The sequence below is a fragment of the Clupea harengus genome, unplaced genomic scaffold (assembly GCF_900700415.2).
Source record: "Clupea harengus unplaced genomic scaffold, Ch_v2.0.2, whole genome shotgun sequence".
Lineage (NCBI taxonomy): Eukaryota > Metazoa > Chordata > Actinopteri > Clupeiformes > Clupeidae > Clupea > Clupea harengus.
The window spans coordinates 15,794-33,268 of NW_024879975.1; the positions used below are offsets into that span (position 1 = coordinate 15,794).

The 17,475-nt window shown below is 43.2% G+C and overlaps 1 protein-coding gene across 2 annotated transcripts; it reads left to right on the plus strand.

The window, feature by feature from the left end:
* The first annotated feature begins 268 nt into the window (after window positions 1-268).
* Window positions 269-13,464, plus strand: wipi1 (WD repeat domain, phosphoinositide interacting 1). 2 transcript variants are annotated; one of them, XM_042705906.1, is made up of 14 exons: window positions 269-399; window positions 504-643; window positions 2,822-2,904; window positions 5,136-5,305; window positions 5,897-5,993; window positions 6,375-6,472; window positions 6,894-6,986; window positions 7,644-7,714; window positions 8,371-8,478; window positions 9,070-9,234; window positions 9,625-9,732; window positions 10,012-10,139; window positions 10,377-10,477; window positions 12,727-13,464. In XM_042705906.1, exons 2-14 carry the CDS (start codon window positions 570-572, stop codon window positions 12,775-12,777), a joined length of 1,347 nt encoding a protein of 448 aa, XP_042561840.1. In that variant the 5' UTR covers window positions 269-399; window positions 504-569; the 3' UTR covers window positions 12,778-13,464. The 2 variants fall into 2 exon arrangements, with proteins under 2 accessions (XP_042561840.1, XP_042561841.1); XM_042705907.1 differs by having other exon boundaries at window positions 5,139-5,305.
* Window positions 13,465-17,475: the final 4,011 nt, after the last annotated feature.

Sequence of the window (17,475 nt, forward strand, 5' to 3'; positions counted from 1 at the left end):
AATGTGTAGACGAAAGAGTGATTGCATCATCTGAAGGGTTTGCACATAAGAATCTTAGCCTACTTTGTTAGTCAAAGCCTACTTTGGTTAGTTTGCAACAGTCAGTCGATTTTGTCCATTCAACTAGGATATAACACAGCGCAATCGCTACTGCCGAAAACACGCCCAACGTTAGTATTCCGCATTTTCAACCAATTGAAACAAACTATCATAGTACTGACCAATTGGCAACAAGCCGGACGACGACATTGTGGGTTGTTCTTAGCCAATGACACGAGGCATGAAAGTGACGCAACACGCTGTCAGCTGTTTTTGTTTTGCTTGATTTTCCCTGTATTTTGAAGATTTCCGCTTCAGCTCATCGAAGTGAAGCCGTCCTTTCTTATGAATTAATGCAAGGTATTGACAGGAGACATTTCCTTCATATTACTACGATAGTACATTTCATTTACTGAACTTCATTTTCTTATTGGTGGATCTTGATTCTTTACAATTTCTCAAAGACGAACAACCGAACCCAGGCCTCCGATCCAGGGTGGAGGGAGGGAAGGAGGTCGTTGGGAATCGGGATGGAGACCGGGGAGGGAGCCGACGGTCCTGGCGGGCCAGGACTGGGTTGTGCCTCTTTCAACCAAGACTCCACGTAAGCGGTTCTTTCTACTCCGTTGTTTTTATCGAAGCGTACAACTTGAAATTATGTTACCATTCCTTTACACACGGTAGTTGCCTAGTTCCGTCGTCTGCTGCATTCCTGTGCGGTTTGTAGGTTACAGGATTGGAATGAGAAATTTTCCGCATAGCTTAGGCCTACTGTTGGTAATATTACGTTTACACCGTGTTAGAAAACTGGACTTAATGCTCTTCTATGTTTGTGGCCAAATGGCAGCATCGCACGGAAGGCTATTACAAACATATGTTAGCCTTTATGTTGATCTGTTGCACTTACATTCAGAAAAACACAGTTACAATTTCACCATAAACATAGGCTACAAAACATTATTCCATAAGCGGCTCAGACAGCAACTGATAACCACTCAGTTAACAGCTTATTCTGGACGGATCTGGTCCCCATCCGCGCCATACATGGGCCGGACCCGGGCCAGTGCCGTCCTATAGTAAGCCGCTATTTAGGTGTTTAGGCCTTCTTGCTTGCTAGGTGCTGTTCTAGAAGATGGTGGATGGCATGTTTCGTGTAGAAAACATGAAAAACCTTGACCTTAACTGCTGTACTCATGGAATACATGGGTACATACATGGAATGTTTACCTCAGTTTTAATTTGATGTCTGTCAATGGAAATGGAAAGTGTAAGTGGTCATGGATGCTGAGGCCATGTGATCACACATCATGTTAAATATTTGTATATAACTAAGTTATTAAACCCAGTGGTTTCATTGATTGAGTATTTCTATCACTGTGGTGATTGTTTTCATGCTGTGGTATTTCACAGCATGCACTCTGAAGGAAGTAGCCTATACATTCACAAGTCTTAAGCTAGAACACAAAAAATAGGCTGACTATCCATCGGCTGACTGTCTGTATGATTTGACATCCCAGTGAAGAGCTGGCATTGAAGTACAAAACAAGGAAATCTAAAATCCTGAACCATTTCAGTGCAATTTTGAAACACCCAAGTTCCCAGTCATCGGCCAAATGTGTCAAATACTTGAAATAATTAACCATAAGTACATTATTTCACAGATGAGGGGTAAGGTGAGTTTGCTAGGTGCTAGTTTGCGGCCAGGTATGGAATTACATACTTGTGTTCTTTGACAATAAATACATGGAGGCCATAGCCATGCACAGGATCAGACATGAACAGCGTTGTGAAGAATACCTCTGAACTGCCTCTGAAAAACAGCTGTGACTGCCTCAGTGACTGCAGAGATCAGTTAAGAAAAATTTCAGAAAACCTGTTACTGAAAGCCTCACCAAATATGAGAGATTACAGATTCTGGATCCAATTGTACTCCGGACATGTAAAACAAAAGCAGACAGCATTTAAGCCATTCATGAACTGCTTGGATATTAAGAAGGGAAGCTCATATACAATCTGTAAAAATGTCTGTTATCAAATAATCTTTCCCCGTTGTCAGATGCTTTGCATTTTTTTTACTGCAATTCCGTTTATTCACTTTGTGAACAGGGTGTCAGACTCAGATAAAGTACGTGGCAAAACACTGTAGTTGTGAACATCTGCTCTTCAACTAAATATAAGAGACACTGTAGTTGTGAACATCTGCTCTTTAACTAAATATAAGAGACACTGTAGTGAACATCTGCCCTTTAACTAAATATAACTCCTGATACTGAAGCTGCCCTCTCAGCAACAAAAAAGAGAGCCGGACTGAAATATTTGCACCCAAGTGTAGTGCACTAAGCCAACAGTGCTCTCTGCAGAGGCCCTAAAGGAGCGGCCATATTGTAGAGGAAATGTACTGTACTGTACTTTTATCTTTTATGATGAGAAGGCACACAGCATTTCACCACATACTGACAAAAGTTATCGGAGCATGTATTTTTTTCAGCATGTATTTTAGTCATTTTTATTTTAGTCTTGGTGAATTGTCTGACAGCTTTAGAATTGTTCATACCTTCTGCAAATGATTCTTATGATCTTACTATGATACTCACTGTCACAGTCAAGGGTTAGTGTTATTTAAGGTAGTTACCATAAAAGGTAATCAGTGCAGACAGTCTCAATGGGAGTTGCATCAGCTGTTGTGACTTAGTGTATCCTGTACAGTATGTCATGTGCTGAACCTGGGTGTGGATGAACATCCGATATGATGCAGGTCTTTGGCACACCATGTCTCTATTAGGTCACTGGCTGTGGGCACAAAGACTGGATACCGGCTCTTCTCCGTGACCTCAGTGGACAAACTGGACTGCATTCATGAAAGCGGTGAGTCCATTCCTATCCGTGTGCCGGCACATGCAGATCCAGTTCACCAGATAAGGCCATCATACAGTACCAGAACAGAATATAACAGAAACAGTACCGTATCAGAGAAATGAATTAGCCATTCCCAGATTCCTTCTAGGTTTTTTTCTCACCCATGCAATAAATCAGCTGATTTCACCCATTGCTTCCATGGCTTCAGATTGAAATCATGAAGTCAAATCATAGAGATGCAATCAAGCAATCAAGAGATGCTCAAAAATGGGAGAGAATGTTTATCTCCCACACCTGGACTTCCCACCCATGAGTGAGCCAGGGTGGATGCATGAAGCACACACCTCAAGTGAACAGCAAATCAGTTCGGGAAACCTTCTCCTCTTGGGGAGAAATGTCTAATTATCATCTCGACAATTCTATTTGCACTCTCTGTCTCACTCAGTCGGACCACTAATTCTATGCTCTGCACAGGAAGCGGCCTTCGTGAGAGTCGCTGATGTTCTGGCAGGGAGGGTGTGGTCTGTCTGCGTCTCTCTGTCTGCGTCTGTTCTCGTGTTTCAAACAGCGTAGTCTCCCCAGCACCTCCTCAGGCCTGTGCTCAGCTGAGAGGGTGAAATCAAATAAGACCGGCAGTGTTTCACTTCTTCCACATGAGCTTGGGGCTCAAAAATTCATAAGCTCAGGGATTACATGCGTCCCCAAGGCCTGACTCTTTCATGGACTGCTTTTATGGGATTTGGATGCTGCATGCGGCCGCTGTTTCTGTGCCGTCATTGGCTCTCTTTCTCTCATGTCTCCCTACTCTGATGGAGCCATGGAAAGGTCTACGGTCTTCCACGATTGACAGTAATCTCAGCCAATCAGTGGCAGGGAAGTCTGTGACCATGGGCCCTGATGAGGAAACACAGTGGGATTATTCAGTAGTTTTTGGCAGGTGAATCAGTTACAACAAAAAAATCCCACAGGAAACGGAAAGCTGTGTTCATCAGTCTGGGTAGCATGCCTCAGGAGTCATCACAATGAAGTCCGGTAGAGATCCACTGAGGCGTGTGTGTGCGTGTGCGTGTGAGTTAGTGTGTGTGTGTGTGTGTGTTAGTGTGTGTCTGTAAATGCTATTTATCATACAACCTGCCACATTCTTCCATTGCGTAGCATCACTACGCTGAAGTGGTTTCCCAGTCACTAGCAACAACAGCCAAAAGCGTATTATGTTAGACTTTAGCAAAATAAGGGATTAACTACCAAATGGAAATGAGGTACAGCCAAAATAAAAACTCGTCTGCATACCAGGCCATCATCAGAAGTCAAAATAACACTCACACACACATCTCTCTTTGATATTTCCACAAGTGGAAACCATCTTGTTCTGAGCTTGTTCTCGTTATGGTGGTGTAGTGTTACATTGTCATTGTTGCCTGCCGGGGCTTAACTGTCAGATGAGGGTGGATTTCCTGCTCGCCTTCTTCCTGGTGCTTAACGGCTACCTTATCTGCAGCCGGTTGATTAAATGGAATTGAAAGATGGCCTCTTGCTGGCCAGAGCCAGCCCAAGGAGAGATGGGCTGGCCCTTGTGTATCTGCAAATGTAATTATGTGTAATTATGTTAGTAATCTATGATCTACAACAGCGTTACTACCTGTAACGGTAGTAACCATCTCTCTTTCAGTGGTAGTTGTTACTGTGCATTTCAGTGAATTAACAAGTAACCATAGGAAACTAAATTAGTTTGGATGGATGGATGGATGGATGGATGGATGGATGGATGGATGGAAGGAAGGTCAGACCAACAGGGAAAGAATGTGTGTATCTACATAAACAAAAAGAGAGGAGAGTGTTGCGTGTAGAAAAACAGGGTGATGCATTTAGCCCTTCCACACCAAGTACTGTCTGGACAAATGGGTATGGGTTAATATGTGAGGCATTTTGTTTCACTTTACCTTCAGCAGGCACTCTTCAGATGTCCACATTATGGAACGTGTGTCCGTGTCCGTGTCCGTGTCCGTGTCCGTGTCCGTGTCCGTGTCCGTGTCCGTGTCTGTGTGTGTGTCTGCCTGTCTCATAGTGGTGTCTTCTCTTAGCAGACACTGGTGTCTTGTCTCACATCCATCTCCCTCTAGAAGAGACGTGTTTGTGTGGGAGTGTGTGTGTGTGTGTGTGTGTGTGTGTGTGTGTGTGTGTGCGCGCGCACGTGCATGCGTGCGTTTGTTCTGTTTGACACGCGTCTCCCCCTCCCCCAGCAGACACTCCAGACGTCTACATTGTGGAGCGTCTGTTCTCCAGCAGTCTGGTGGTGGTGGTGAGCCAGGCCATGCCGCGGCGCATGAACGTCTACCACTTCAAGAAGGGCACAGAGATCTGCAACTACAGCTACTCCAACAGTATTCTGGCAGTCCGCCTCAACCGACAGGTGTGGTTCTGTATGCAAATGTCTGTCTATGGATGGGTCTGCCTGTCTGTAAAAGCTTTGCGTGTGTGTCTGTGTGTGTCTGTGTGTGTTTGTGTGTGTCATTATGTTATGTGTGTGTGTATGTGTCATTATGTTGTGTGTGTGTGTGTGTGTGTGTGTGTGTGTGTGTATCTGTTTGTGTGTCTGTTTGTATCTGTTTGTGTGTGTGTGTGTGTGTGTGTGTGTGTGTGTGTGTATCTGTTTGTGTGTCATTATGTTATGTGTGTGTGCATGTCTGTTAATGTGTGTGTAGGTGGGTCCTTACTTTGTCCACTGTTTCAGGAACACAAACCACTCCAATGATAGATATTCAGTTTTGCTGTTTACCACTCAAACAAACAGGATATGATGCCATGACATCTCAGTGATTTTTGGTTTGGAGCTGTTAGGAGCTGTAGAAAAAGAGTAGAAATGGACATGTTGATGTGCTGAGGTAGAAAGAGGAGGAGGAGGAGGAGGAGGAGGAGGAGGGAATGGAGTCCCTCGTGTCCATGGTGCGCAGATGGAGGAGGTCTTGAGGTTTCACATCTGGTCTTTCTTTGTGCTCCGCAGAGGCTGGTAGTGTGTCTGGAGGAGTCCGTCTACATCCACAACATCAAAGACATGAAGCTCCTTAAGACTCTCCTCAACACGCCTTCCAACCTCTCAGGTAACTCTAGAGGAACTAGAGGCCAGAAATGTACCCAGACATCTGAAAGACGTATACTTAGGAATACAGGATAGTAGACAGTAAGCTGATGTAGAAGTTTCTAGAGAGGAACATTTTGATCATGATTTAATGAATGGCTTTCACCGCGGGCTTAGATTTTGACATTCAGTTTTGAGGTTAGAAAGTGATGAATGAGAACATGATACACATTCAAATGTGCAAGCCAAACAAAAGGAAAAGTGGGCTCAGCAAAAAAACACTTCAGCTAAACAAATAAAACACCGCTAGCCACTACGAACACAAAACCAGGAACACAAACAAACACATCAAATAGTAGTGATGAATGTTAAAAACATGTTTCCCAATGTTTGTCTTCACAAGGTCTATGTGCTCTCTCCACCAACCATTCCAACTCGTACTTGGCATACCCTGGCAGTGCCACCATTGGTGAAATCATTGTCTACGATGCCAATAATCTGGTAATGGATGTCCTCACCATCTCCCTATTATTTTCCCATAGTAGTTTATCTGCATATAGGAACCTCTATTAGGCAGAGGTAAACAGACAACGTATTTTGAATTCAAGCCGTTTATTTCTGGATGGATGGTTTACACAAGCTCATGCCATCATCAAACTCCATTTAACATTTTGCAAATGAAATTTTCTATTTGCATTTTCTCATGGCCGTGCCTTAATTGGCCGCAGAGTTGCGTCATTGTAAGGAATGCTGTATGCACTGTCAGACACGTTCTTGACCATCTTTTGTTTACAAAGAGCGGGACATGACACCCTTGTTAATGTCCATGTTGTAAATAGTTGCAAATGCTAGAAGTAATGTGGAAGAACGAGTATCTGTCACAGTAGTAGATGATTGACGTGGAGAACCTCTCTTGTCTCAGAGTACCGTCACCATGATCCCTGCCCACGACAGCCCACTGGCTGCAATCACATTCAATGCATCTGGGACCAAACTGGCCAGTGCCTCCGAGAGGGTATGTGGACACACACAAACACACACAAACACACACACTCTCTCTCTCTCTCACACACACACACACACACACACACACACACACACACACACACACACACATACAGATACAGATACACACATTCTCTCTTTCTCTCTCTCTCTCTCTCTCACACTCACACTCACACACACACACACACACAGAGACTCATGCACACAAATAGAAACACACACAAGTACAAACACACACACTCACATACAGTACACCCACATGTATGCATACATTTGCACAACATAAGTACCTATAAGGGCAAGCACAGATAACAACAGCTACACACACAGCACACCCATTCACTGAAGTACACATAGTCATACATACACAAGCATCCTCACCTGCATTGTGTAGACAAGCTCAGTTCCGCACTGTACCCACTGACTACTGTTATACACACACACACGCACACACACACACACACACACACACACACTTCCATGTCTCTTAAGGTGTCGGGGAGTGAGGTTTACTCACTGCACAGCACTGTACCCACTGACTACCATTACACACAATCATATACATGCATGAAGTGTTCTAGACAAAAACACAGAGATGGCGCGGAGCACGGAACAAACACGGAGAGCCGGATGTTCTGATCGGTTCTATCCACTTTCTCATACACAGGGAACCGTGATCCGCGTGTTCACCATTCCTGAAGGACTGCGGCTCTTCGAGTTTCGCAGGGGCATGAAGAGGTCAGTCACACACGTTTGCAGTGTTCATAATTTGTGTATGCAGAATCAACGTGCGTTTTATAGCTTTTAACCCATGTTTCATGTCGGCATGCTGTGATCTGTAAGCTCCATCTGTGAACCATGTATAAGTGGTTAGTAGGGTATGTTTGGTCTATAAAAGTTCTGTATATATTCCTTGTGAGTGAGTGAGTGTGAGAGGGGGGAGAGATAGAGGGAGGGGGGGAGAGAGAGGAAGGGGAGAGAGAGAGAGAGAGGAGGGGGGAGAAGAAAGAGAGAGAGAGAGAGAGGAGGGGGGAGAAGAGAGAGGGGGGAGGAGAGAGGGGGAAGGGGGGGCGACTGTAGGATTTGACTTCTGTTCACCATGCAGTGTTTGTTTTGTGTTTGTATGTGTTTTTAGTTAAGACATGACTTGTGTGTGTATTCTGACCCCTGAAGTGTGTGTGTGTGTGTGTGTGTGTGTGTGTGTGTGTGTGTGTGTGTGTGTGTGTGTGTGACCTTTGTCTTGTCTGTGTGTGTTTTTGACATGTGATCTCTGTGTGTCTACGTCTGAAATATGATCTCTTTGTGTATGTGTGTGAATATGTTAGACAGTAAGCTGTACCCTAATGGTAGCTCATTTGACGTGTGTGTGTGTATGTGTGTGTGTTTACCACTAGGTATGTGAACATCAGCTCTCTGTCCTTCAGTCCTGATGCCCAGTTCCTCTGTGCCTCCAGTAACACTGAGACGGTACACATCTTTAAACTTGAGCAGCACGGGCCCAGGTAAGGATGTGCCCTCTCCCTCTCTCTCTCTCTCTCTCTTTCTCTTTCTCTTTCTCTTCCGTTCTCTCTATCTCTCTCTCTCATACACACACACTTTAAAGAGCACCAAGGTCTGGTCCTGGTATATCATACATGTTATACAGTAAGCATAACATTTTAGAAAGTATAGAAGTATGCCAGAAAGCCCATAACTCACACCCGCTGAGAACTGGTCTTGCCATTGCTTACTGTGTCCTGCCACATTAAAATAACTAAGTAGAGCTTTCCAAAGGTGTCTGTGTGCTCTTCTAAGAGTGCATGCGTATATGTGGGTATTGTGTTTTTTTGTGTGTTTGTGTGTTTAGTCATGTATTTGTGTGTGTGTGTGTGTGTGTCTGTCTCTCTCTCTCTCTCTCTCTGTATGTGTGTGTGTGTGCGTGTGTGTGTGTGTGTCTGTCTGTCTGTCTCTCTCTGTATGTGTGTGTGTCTGTCTGTCGGTCTCTCTCCGATGTGTGTGTGTGTGTGTGTGTGTGTGTGTGTCTGTCTCTCTCTTTCTCTCTCTCTCTCTCTCTCTCTCTGTATGTGTGTGTGTGTGTGTGTGTTGCTCTTCAGTGGTGACGAGGAGTCCCCCACCTGGTCGGCGTACATGGGTAAGATGTTCTCGGCGGCCAGCAGCTACCTCCCGGCTCAGGTGTCGGGCATGATGTGTCAGGACCGCGCCTTCGCCACCGTCCGCCTGCAGATGGCAGGCCAGCGCAACGTCTGCACCCTCGCCACGTCAGTACCCACATCTGCCACTCCCACAGCATCAGGGCCCCTGAATCTCTCTCCTGAGGACCCAGACCCCTGAGACCACAACCTAACTCAGCTCAGCACGGCATAGACGATAACGAGCTTGCTAATGATTCGATGAAATGATTCAAAGCATAGTACTGACGGTGAACTTCAGGACCAGGAATTCCATGTTGAAATTCCTGTAAATTAAAGGACCAGTTGTCTGAAGTCCTCTATCCCTTATGGGTTTCTCAGCCTTGGTGAATGTTCAGTTGAAAGCTGATTCTGAAATCCAGTTCAAACACATACACAGAGAAGTTTTTAACTTTAACTGTAAATCCTGTGTAAAGCCTTGTGTAAAACCTCTAAGGTCAAAGTCTTCCACCCCTCCAGGATCCAGAAGCTTCCAAGACTGCTGGTGGCCTCCTCAGATGGGCAGCTTTTCATCTACAATGTCGACCCTCAGGATGGCGGGGAGTGCACCCTGGTGAAGACGCACAGGTGAGCTGGCAAAAGAGGGGTGAGGGGGGGGGGGGGGGGGGGGGGGGTGGTATGTGTTTGTGTTTTAGTTGACCCCAGTTTAGCCGACTATGTTCATATTTCTATATATTTATGTTTAAATTTCCGTACATGAGGGAGAGGAGAAATGGTGTAAGGCTCAGAGGCCGGGATGGATCAGGTGCTTAGTGGTTTGGAGAGTTTGGAGGACATGGTGGTGTTGAAATGGGGATGTTGTGACGGCAGGTGACCTCCCACCTTTGCCCCCTGACCTCTCCACAGGCTGTTCGGGGCAGATGAGGAGCATGGGACGGGAGAGGCAGAGGGTACCGCCCCCCCTCAGCCATGCCAGTCCTACGCTGCCACCGTTGCCATGCCCACCACAGGCCCCGTCTCCGCTACTCTCACTGGTGAACACGTATACAGAAAACACACACACACACACAGTTACACATCTAAATACATGTTTGATCATATTTGTGAACAATGAACATTGAACTTTGAGAGATGTGTAGTTTGACCCCTTGTTTCCCATCTTCCTTCTTTTCTCTGTCCCGCCATCCTCCTCTTCCACCTAACTCCCATCCATTCTGTCTTTCTCCATGATCCTCCTTCTACTCCTCCTACTTAATTTGTGTCTTTGTCAGGCTACTCTGAGGATGGCGGAGCCATAAAGGGGGAGGTGATCCCGGAGCATGAGATTGCAGCAGGACCGGTGTGTCTGGACGACGAGACGGAGTTTCCTCCTGTGAGCATTCAGAACCGCTAACACCCCTTCCCCTCCCCCTCCCCCTCCCCCTCACCAGAACCACCACCACTCTTCCTTTCTCCTCCTCCTCATGTGCTTGGATGTGTTATCATCATGTGTACCAACCACATCTTCAGATCATGCCAATACTAAGTGTATTTATTTAAAAATAATCATTTTTGTGGGACTTCCAGGAGGGTTAAGCAATACATCGCAGCAATTTTTTTTATTTCATTTTATTTTATGTAAAGGCATGCCATCAGGCACCTAGTCGCTAGCCTGCATGTTACATGCTTACACCCTATTAAGTTTGGTTGTGACTTTAAGTTCTGATGTCTTATAAGTCATTTGGTAACATATTTTTTACAAATAGCTAAGATGACTTTCTAGGATTTTTTTATTCCTTCGAAGTGGTACATTTTTTTTAGTGTATTTCAGAGCTGTTTCAGTGTCAGTATTGACATGGGCTCTCGTGTACAGGATTTTTTTTGAGTAAGTTTAATGGTTTTATTAATATGAACTGTCCCTATAGGCCTTACATGGACATTGCTATTCTTGAAGTTCATAGTTTATACTCTTTATAGGAAATCATTACAAATACACTAATGAGTTAAAAGTATTTATTTTTGATCCTTTACCAGGATCCACAGCACAGAAATATTAGGGAGAGAGTAACCATGACTACATCCCTTTACATCTCATTTCCATTCCTGTGACATCATCTTTGACTTCCATCTTGTCAATTTTTCAACTCCATATTTTTCATTATTAAACAACACTACAAGACATTTTCGTAATCTATGGTGTCATGTCAAAACTACATTGTAATGTGCAGTAATCGTATGTCAATCCCTTCGGGATCTTGCGAAATTCATTCCCATAGGAATCCCTATGGGAATTCCTAAAAAGTGTGATCCCATCAGGAGCTTGGAGTGATGGAATTAGCAGTTCAAATTGCGGTGATTTTCATTTATATAAATTGAATTGCAATTATGGGAAAATTGGAAGATCGCAAAATCCTGGAGGACTGATCTGTGTGTGGAAAAAAATCTGTTTTGCAGCTCTGTAGTGTTGTACTACTTCCTGTAGGGGGAGTATTTGTTCTTTTCAATCAATAATGTGCGCCTCCTCTCTGAGAAAGCTACTCTTTTGTCGTTCTTTGTGTTGTCTTTTTGCTGTTCATGTTTTTTTTTCCTCTGTTACTGTTGTCAGTAAACAAAGTGCCAATGTAAAAGAACCATCAATATATACTTTAACAGTGTAACAGGTAACACTTTAACAGTGTAACACGTTTAACACATTACCTAACGTACCTAAATTATTTATTAAATACGGATTAAGACAGACACACAGACAGATTCACATTCAGATCCAGATTTAGAATGAAATCTAAATTAATTTTCTAAATTTGAATAGAGTTACACATTTAGAGGGACACAACCTAAGAGTGTGACAGTGTTTAAATTGACTGTACATGAATGAACAAGTCATTCTAACCTTTAGGCAAAGTCGTACATTAAGAAGATCACTGTAGAATCGATTGGTATCTAAGCAGGCTGCTCAACTGCTTGATTCCACACTAATCGATATGTAACAGGATGAGTTCGTGGCACAGCATCTGAGTTACTGAACAGTAATGGATCTTCCTACTGTGTGTGGTGCATTGCAGTCTTAGTTTTTTTCCTCTCACCATGATCATTCAGTTTTTAATTTATGTTTACACTGAACCACGCCTGAACTCTTACAGGAAGCTGAAATCTGAAAAGGGAGGGTATAACAACGACCGTTAAAGCTGAAATATGAAGAAGAAAACATAAAATGTGTTCAGCATCGGCTTTGTCTTCAGTTTGGCCCTCGGTTGGAGAGGTGAAAATGAGACGCTTCCCCAGAGAGTTTAGGTGTGGTTGACATTTACGAGGGGGGTTCTCAGCGCCTGTGTGTTCCTTGAGCTTCTCTCTCAGTATCTTTATTCTTCATTCAGACTGTAGCTGTAACCTTTAACCAATGCATAACAGAAGACACAGTGTGTTAGCCTTGAAATTCCTTTTGTCAACCCAACTGTGCTGGTACTCGTTGTGTTTATCTGTGTTTGGACGAGGCTGAGAGCCTGTCCCTGGGTGCCTTATCTGCATTACAGAGACCACGGTCGGGCCTGTAGACGCCCTGCTGTGCTCTCATCTGTGTGTCACAGTCCCCCCCCTACCCCTGGCCACGAGAACATTAAAGCTTTATGTTTTGGTTTCCGGTAGATAAATTGGTGCCGTGACGGAAGTCGGAGTGGCAAGGAGAGACGGACGTGAGAGAGAGAGAGAGAAAGAGGGAGACAGAAAGAGAAAGAGACAGAATGAGAGAGTAGAATCCCGGCCACTCGGAGTGGGAAGATCATCAGAGCATGAGCCTCGGCAGATAAAACAAACACAATTATTTCAGGGTGCTAAGTTATTGTTGTTGTTTTTAATATGTGGAAAAACAAACTAACTAACAGAAAATGAGTGACTGAATAGTTTGTCCAGATGTCTTTGGGGGCAGGATGGGGTCATCATATATGAGTATCTGTGGGTTGTTGAATATGAATATAAGAGATGCATGACTGAATCATAACCATGTTTTAATAGTTATTTGACCAGATATTTTATTAATTAAATTGTAATACTGTAGCTATTTCTTCTATTTTTTTATTTACATTATTAACATCCTTGTATTTAATCATAACTTGAGGGAATTTAAATATTTCACTATGTTTTTATGTTGTCTGATTTAATTTTTTTCTTGTGCATTTGATTCATTGATACTTATTAAATGTATTAAATGTTTACATATACTCATTCTGATTAATAACTTGGCAGGATGTTTTGTATGTACGTGCCTATGATATTATTTGTAAGAGTGCAAAGTATTTTGCAGATTGCACAAGACCAAAAAAAAAAGAACCATGAAAAGAGAAATAAAAATTGTAGAAGCTACTTTAGAGATGGCATTATGCAACACAAGTGGCTAAGTGTCGTTTGTCTTGTCATAGCAGCCTTTATCAGTCTTCACAGTCAACTGTCTTGACTTCTTGGTTGCGCACACAAACCACACACATGCATATCATACAAGCACATCTCAGATGCCCTCACATGACTCCTGTAGAGAAGTTCATTTTTATACCTAGAATGAAAATGGAAATTCTGCTCTTGACTGCCTCCAGAACTGGAATAGGCAATCACAAGCCACAGCTCAGACAGGAAGGAAACCTTGAACAGGCTCCACATTCATTATGCAGGGCTGCTTAATAAGTCACATACTGTTTATAGTTTTAGTTTAATGTTGGGCAACATTGACTTACTAATTAATGACAATACAATACATTAATGTGTGTATTCATTGAACAATGAATATACTGTAAATCACTGGCAGGCTGTATCAGTCCTCGTTATGGGGTGGCTACAGCTGGGTTGTCCAGGTGAGCCATGCATGACAACCAAACCTGCTTCTCTGCATTACTCTGCTGAGTGCAGGCCTCATTACACACACACACAGACAGACAAAAAAAAACTAAAATGTCCCTCGGGATTAATAAAGTATCTATCTAGGCCTTGTGTGGCCATCTTGAGATCTCGTACAGACCCAACCCTCTCAGACAGAAAGGAATGTCACTGGTTTATTTAATATTTAGAGAATTTATGGAGATTCTTTTTTTTTTACCACATAAAGAACCTTTTTGTTGGGGGAATAAGGTTTCTCACGCCAAAAAGAGTCTGTTCATGGCTTAGAATCAGCTGTTAGGCTGATAAATAGATACTCAAGTTCAACAAAGAACCTTTCAGTGAAACACAAAGGGTTCTTAGTAAGGTCTTCAAGGGTATCTCTGCTAAGAAGAACTGGGCCTGCACACCTTTTGCTCTGTGAATCTCAAACTTAACACTATCCAAGATGTGGTGGTGGTAGTTTTTCGATGATTGTACCATATAGCTTTGCATGAGCAGGAAGCTTTTTTGAGTTTGTGTATTGGATACTCAATGTATCGTGAGGACCAACATTCTCCATTTTTGAAGGTCTTCTGTAGTTCATTTGTAGCATGATTATGCATGTATGTACACATCTTTTTATTCAGTAAAGCATATTGGTACACATGTACCTATGAAGTTTTAGATAAAGGCAGCGCGAATCTCTCACTTACAAACTTGGCAGGCAGTGCCCTCATACTGTTTAAGGATTATTTAGCAAAACAATGGAAACAGTTGGGTGCTTTGGTTAAAATAAGGATGGTACTATCAGATTCCTGAAAGGCCAACAAAGAGTTCTTAGGTTTTGTATAATATGCCTCACCATTTTATCAAAATATTGTTGGTACACCTGAAATTCGTCTATTGTGTGATTTAATCAGGAACTTACGTGAATGGTTAACGCCTCCCCTACAGTGAATCTGTAACTGTAGCCTGATGTCACCTGACCTCCGACCTAGTTGACAAAGACAACAAGTATAGCATTTCTGTTTATGCACTATTGCACGCACGCCACCCACTCACATGGTAAGGTATTATTATTATTATTGTTTTGAATGGGAAAGGGAACACACTGTTCTCCAGCCTAATTAAAGGCTTATCAAAAACAACATTCCTGTAAATGTGACTGGGACTGCCTGAATGTAGACCTGGATCAATTATGTTTTTAAAACAGAAAATACCAACTGATTTAGACATATGTACTTGTCTTTATTTATAATGTCTTCATTATGGGGATACACATGCTCATTTTCAGGGTGGAGGGTGGTCATTCTTTAGTGCATTGAGACGATTTTCTCCTTGACCAACAACACTGAGACCACTCCATAATGTGGTTTTAGTAATGTTTATGTAGCGTGTAAAATAATCCTTTAACATTGTAATATAAATCTCCTTTGTAGGGTGGCGGTCTCCTTTGCAGAGGTGGCGATGCTTCTGGGCATCAAGGCAAGGCTAGTTGATTTATACAGCACAATTCAAATACATTGGTAATTCAAAGTGCTTTACAAATATTCAGTTCAAAGAACCAAAGACGGAGTTCAATTCAATTAAATTTTATTTGTATAAGGGGGGACCCATCTGCTTGATGTCGGCCCGGTGGAGATAGGAAGGGGGGATGGAGGGAGGGTTGTGTAGCAGAAGGGGATGGGAAACAACAGGTGTTGTACATATCCTGCATTTTGTAGGTGTACATAATATATATACAGACATCCGGTGGTAAATACATGAAACAAACAAGACCAGTTTAGTGGGTATACACTGTGCTCAAAGGTTTACTGTTACAGGGGTAAGGGGAGTAGGAGCAGAGAAACATGTTGATGGTGGCAATATTAAATATTGTATATAAATGCTAGCATAGGGTATGAGGTAGAGTAAGTGTACGGCACTGCGGTGGCGGTGGGTGCATTGGCCGAGGGTTTCTACGGGTAGACCGGGTGGAGAGACTACAGCAGCGTCCCATAGCGAAGATAGTCTGGATTAGGAGAGAAAGAAAAAGAACAGAGTGAGTGGGTAGAGTTTGGCTGTCCATATGCGTAGTTGAGGAGTAGTGGGGGTGAGGAGCAATGTTTCCACTTCCATCAGCAATTGGAACATGCTACAAGGGAGAGAGAACATTTTTGTTAGTAGACATTTATTTCAGAAACAGATAAGGAGATACCTTTGGGTAGTAGATTTACAGTAGGCAATATGGCCATTTTATCAGTATTATTATAAGCATTAGCAATGTGATATGAGAGGAGAGGGAGAGAGAGAGAGAGAGAGGGAGAGGGAGTTAGGTTCCTATTCACCATTTACCATTTAAGGCTGAATAGAAGGGGGTGTAAGAGCTGCCTGAAAGTTGCAGTAGGCTTGTAAGGTGTACATGATGCCACAGATGCTGTAGGCTTGTACGGTGTAAATGATGCCAGAGGTGCAGTCCAATGGTCTCTGGAAGCTCTAATGTTGTCATTACTTATATCAACATTTTACAATACTTTGGCTCGTCTCCACAGAACATGCTTTGGCTCGTCTCCACAGAACAGCCCTTCACGCAAGATGTTTGGGTGCCTAAGGTGACCAGGGTTTGGATTGCACTTTGTTTCATAACCCTAATCCGGGTTCATAATCCCAGGGGGGGTATTCCCAGTACATGGTTTAGTGACAAACCTGGGTATAAGCTCAGAGTAAGTGGTAAAACTTCTAATAGAAGAGCCCTATGGCTTTGTTTTGCTAGGAGAATGACGCCATAGGGCTCCCCTTTCCGAAGGTTTACAACTGCCTCAGAGTTTATTTACCCAGGTTTGTCACTAAACAAAAGTAATTGGAATACCGCCCCCCTAAGAGCTGTCCAGGGTACTGAAGGCAGAATTTGGCAGTGGCCTGCAGGACGTGGTCAAAGTGAGGCCAGCATTTGCTGATGCTCCTCTCTGGATCCTCCCAGCTCAGCAGTCGATCTTTCCAGAGAGAATTTATAAAGGCAAAATATGAATTAATAATTCACGAGCCTGTTTGCACTGGTTAAAGAATAACATGTGGCCAAGACAGAGAGAGAGGATTATGTCATATCTTTCTGTTACCCTGTCTGACATGGTATTATGCAGTGTGATGCAATTTACCTCTGTGCATACATTTCAAAGCTGAGGCTAAAAAGGCAGTAGCTGCTGAGTGCAGGCAGCACTGGTGCAGCATAAAACACTTAACATCGGTTTATGGTCACCCTCTGCTCTTGTCTGCATAACTCACTCCATAGAACACTGCGTTCCATCTCAGGCCACAATGACAAACTGCAGTGCCTGGTGCCATCTGGCAACTCATAGAGTATGCAGTCATTTTTTCAGTAATGCAACCACTTGCTCTGCATTTCAACTGCATCCACTGGCCTGCTATATTCATGAGGTAGAATATATTATAGCTTTATTACAATAAGCCAGTTTGTGATCCTGATCTTCCTGTCTTGAAAAACAAGGTAAACATAAAACCTGTAACAGAAGACCTCCATGAAAAAATCCACGAACCCACACGGAACTGCTG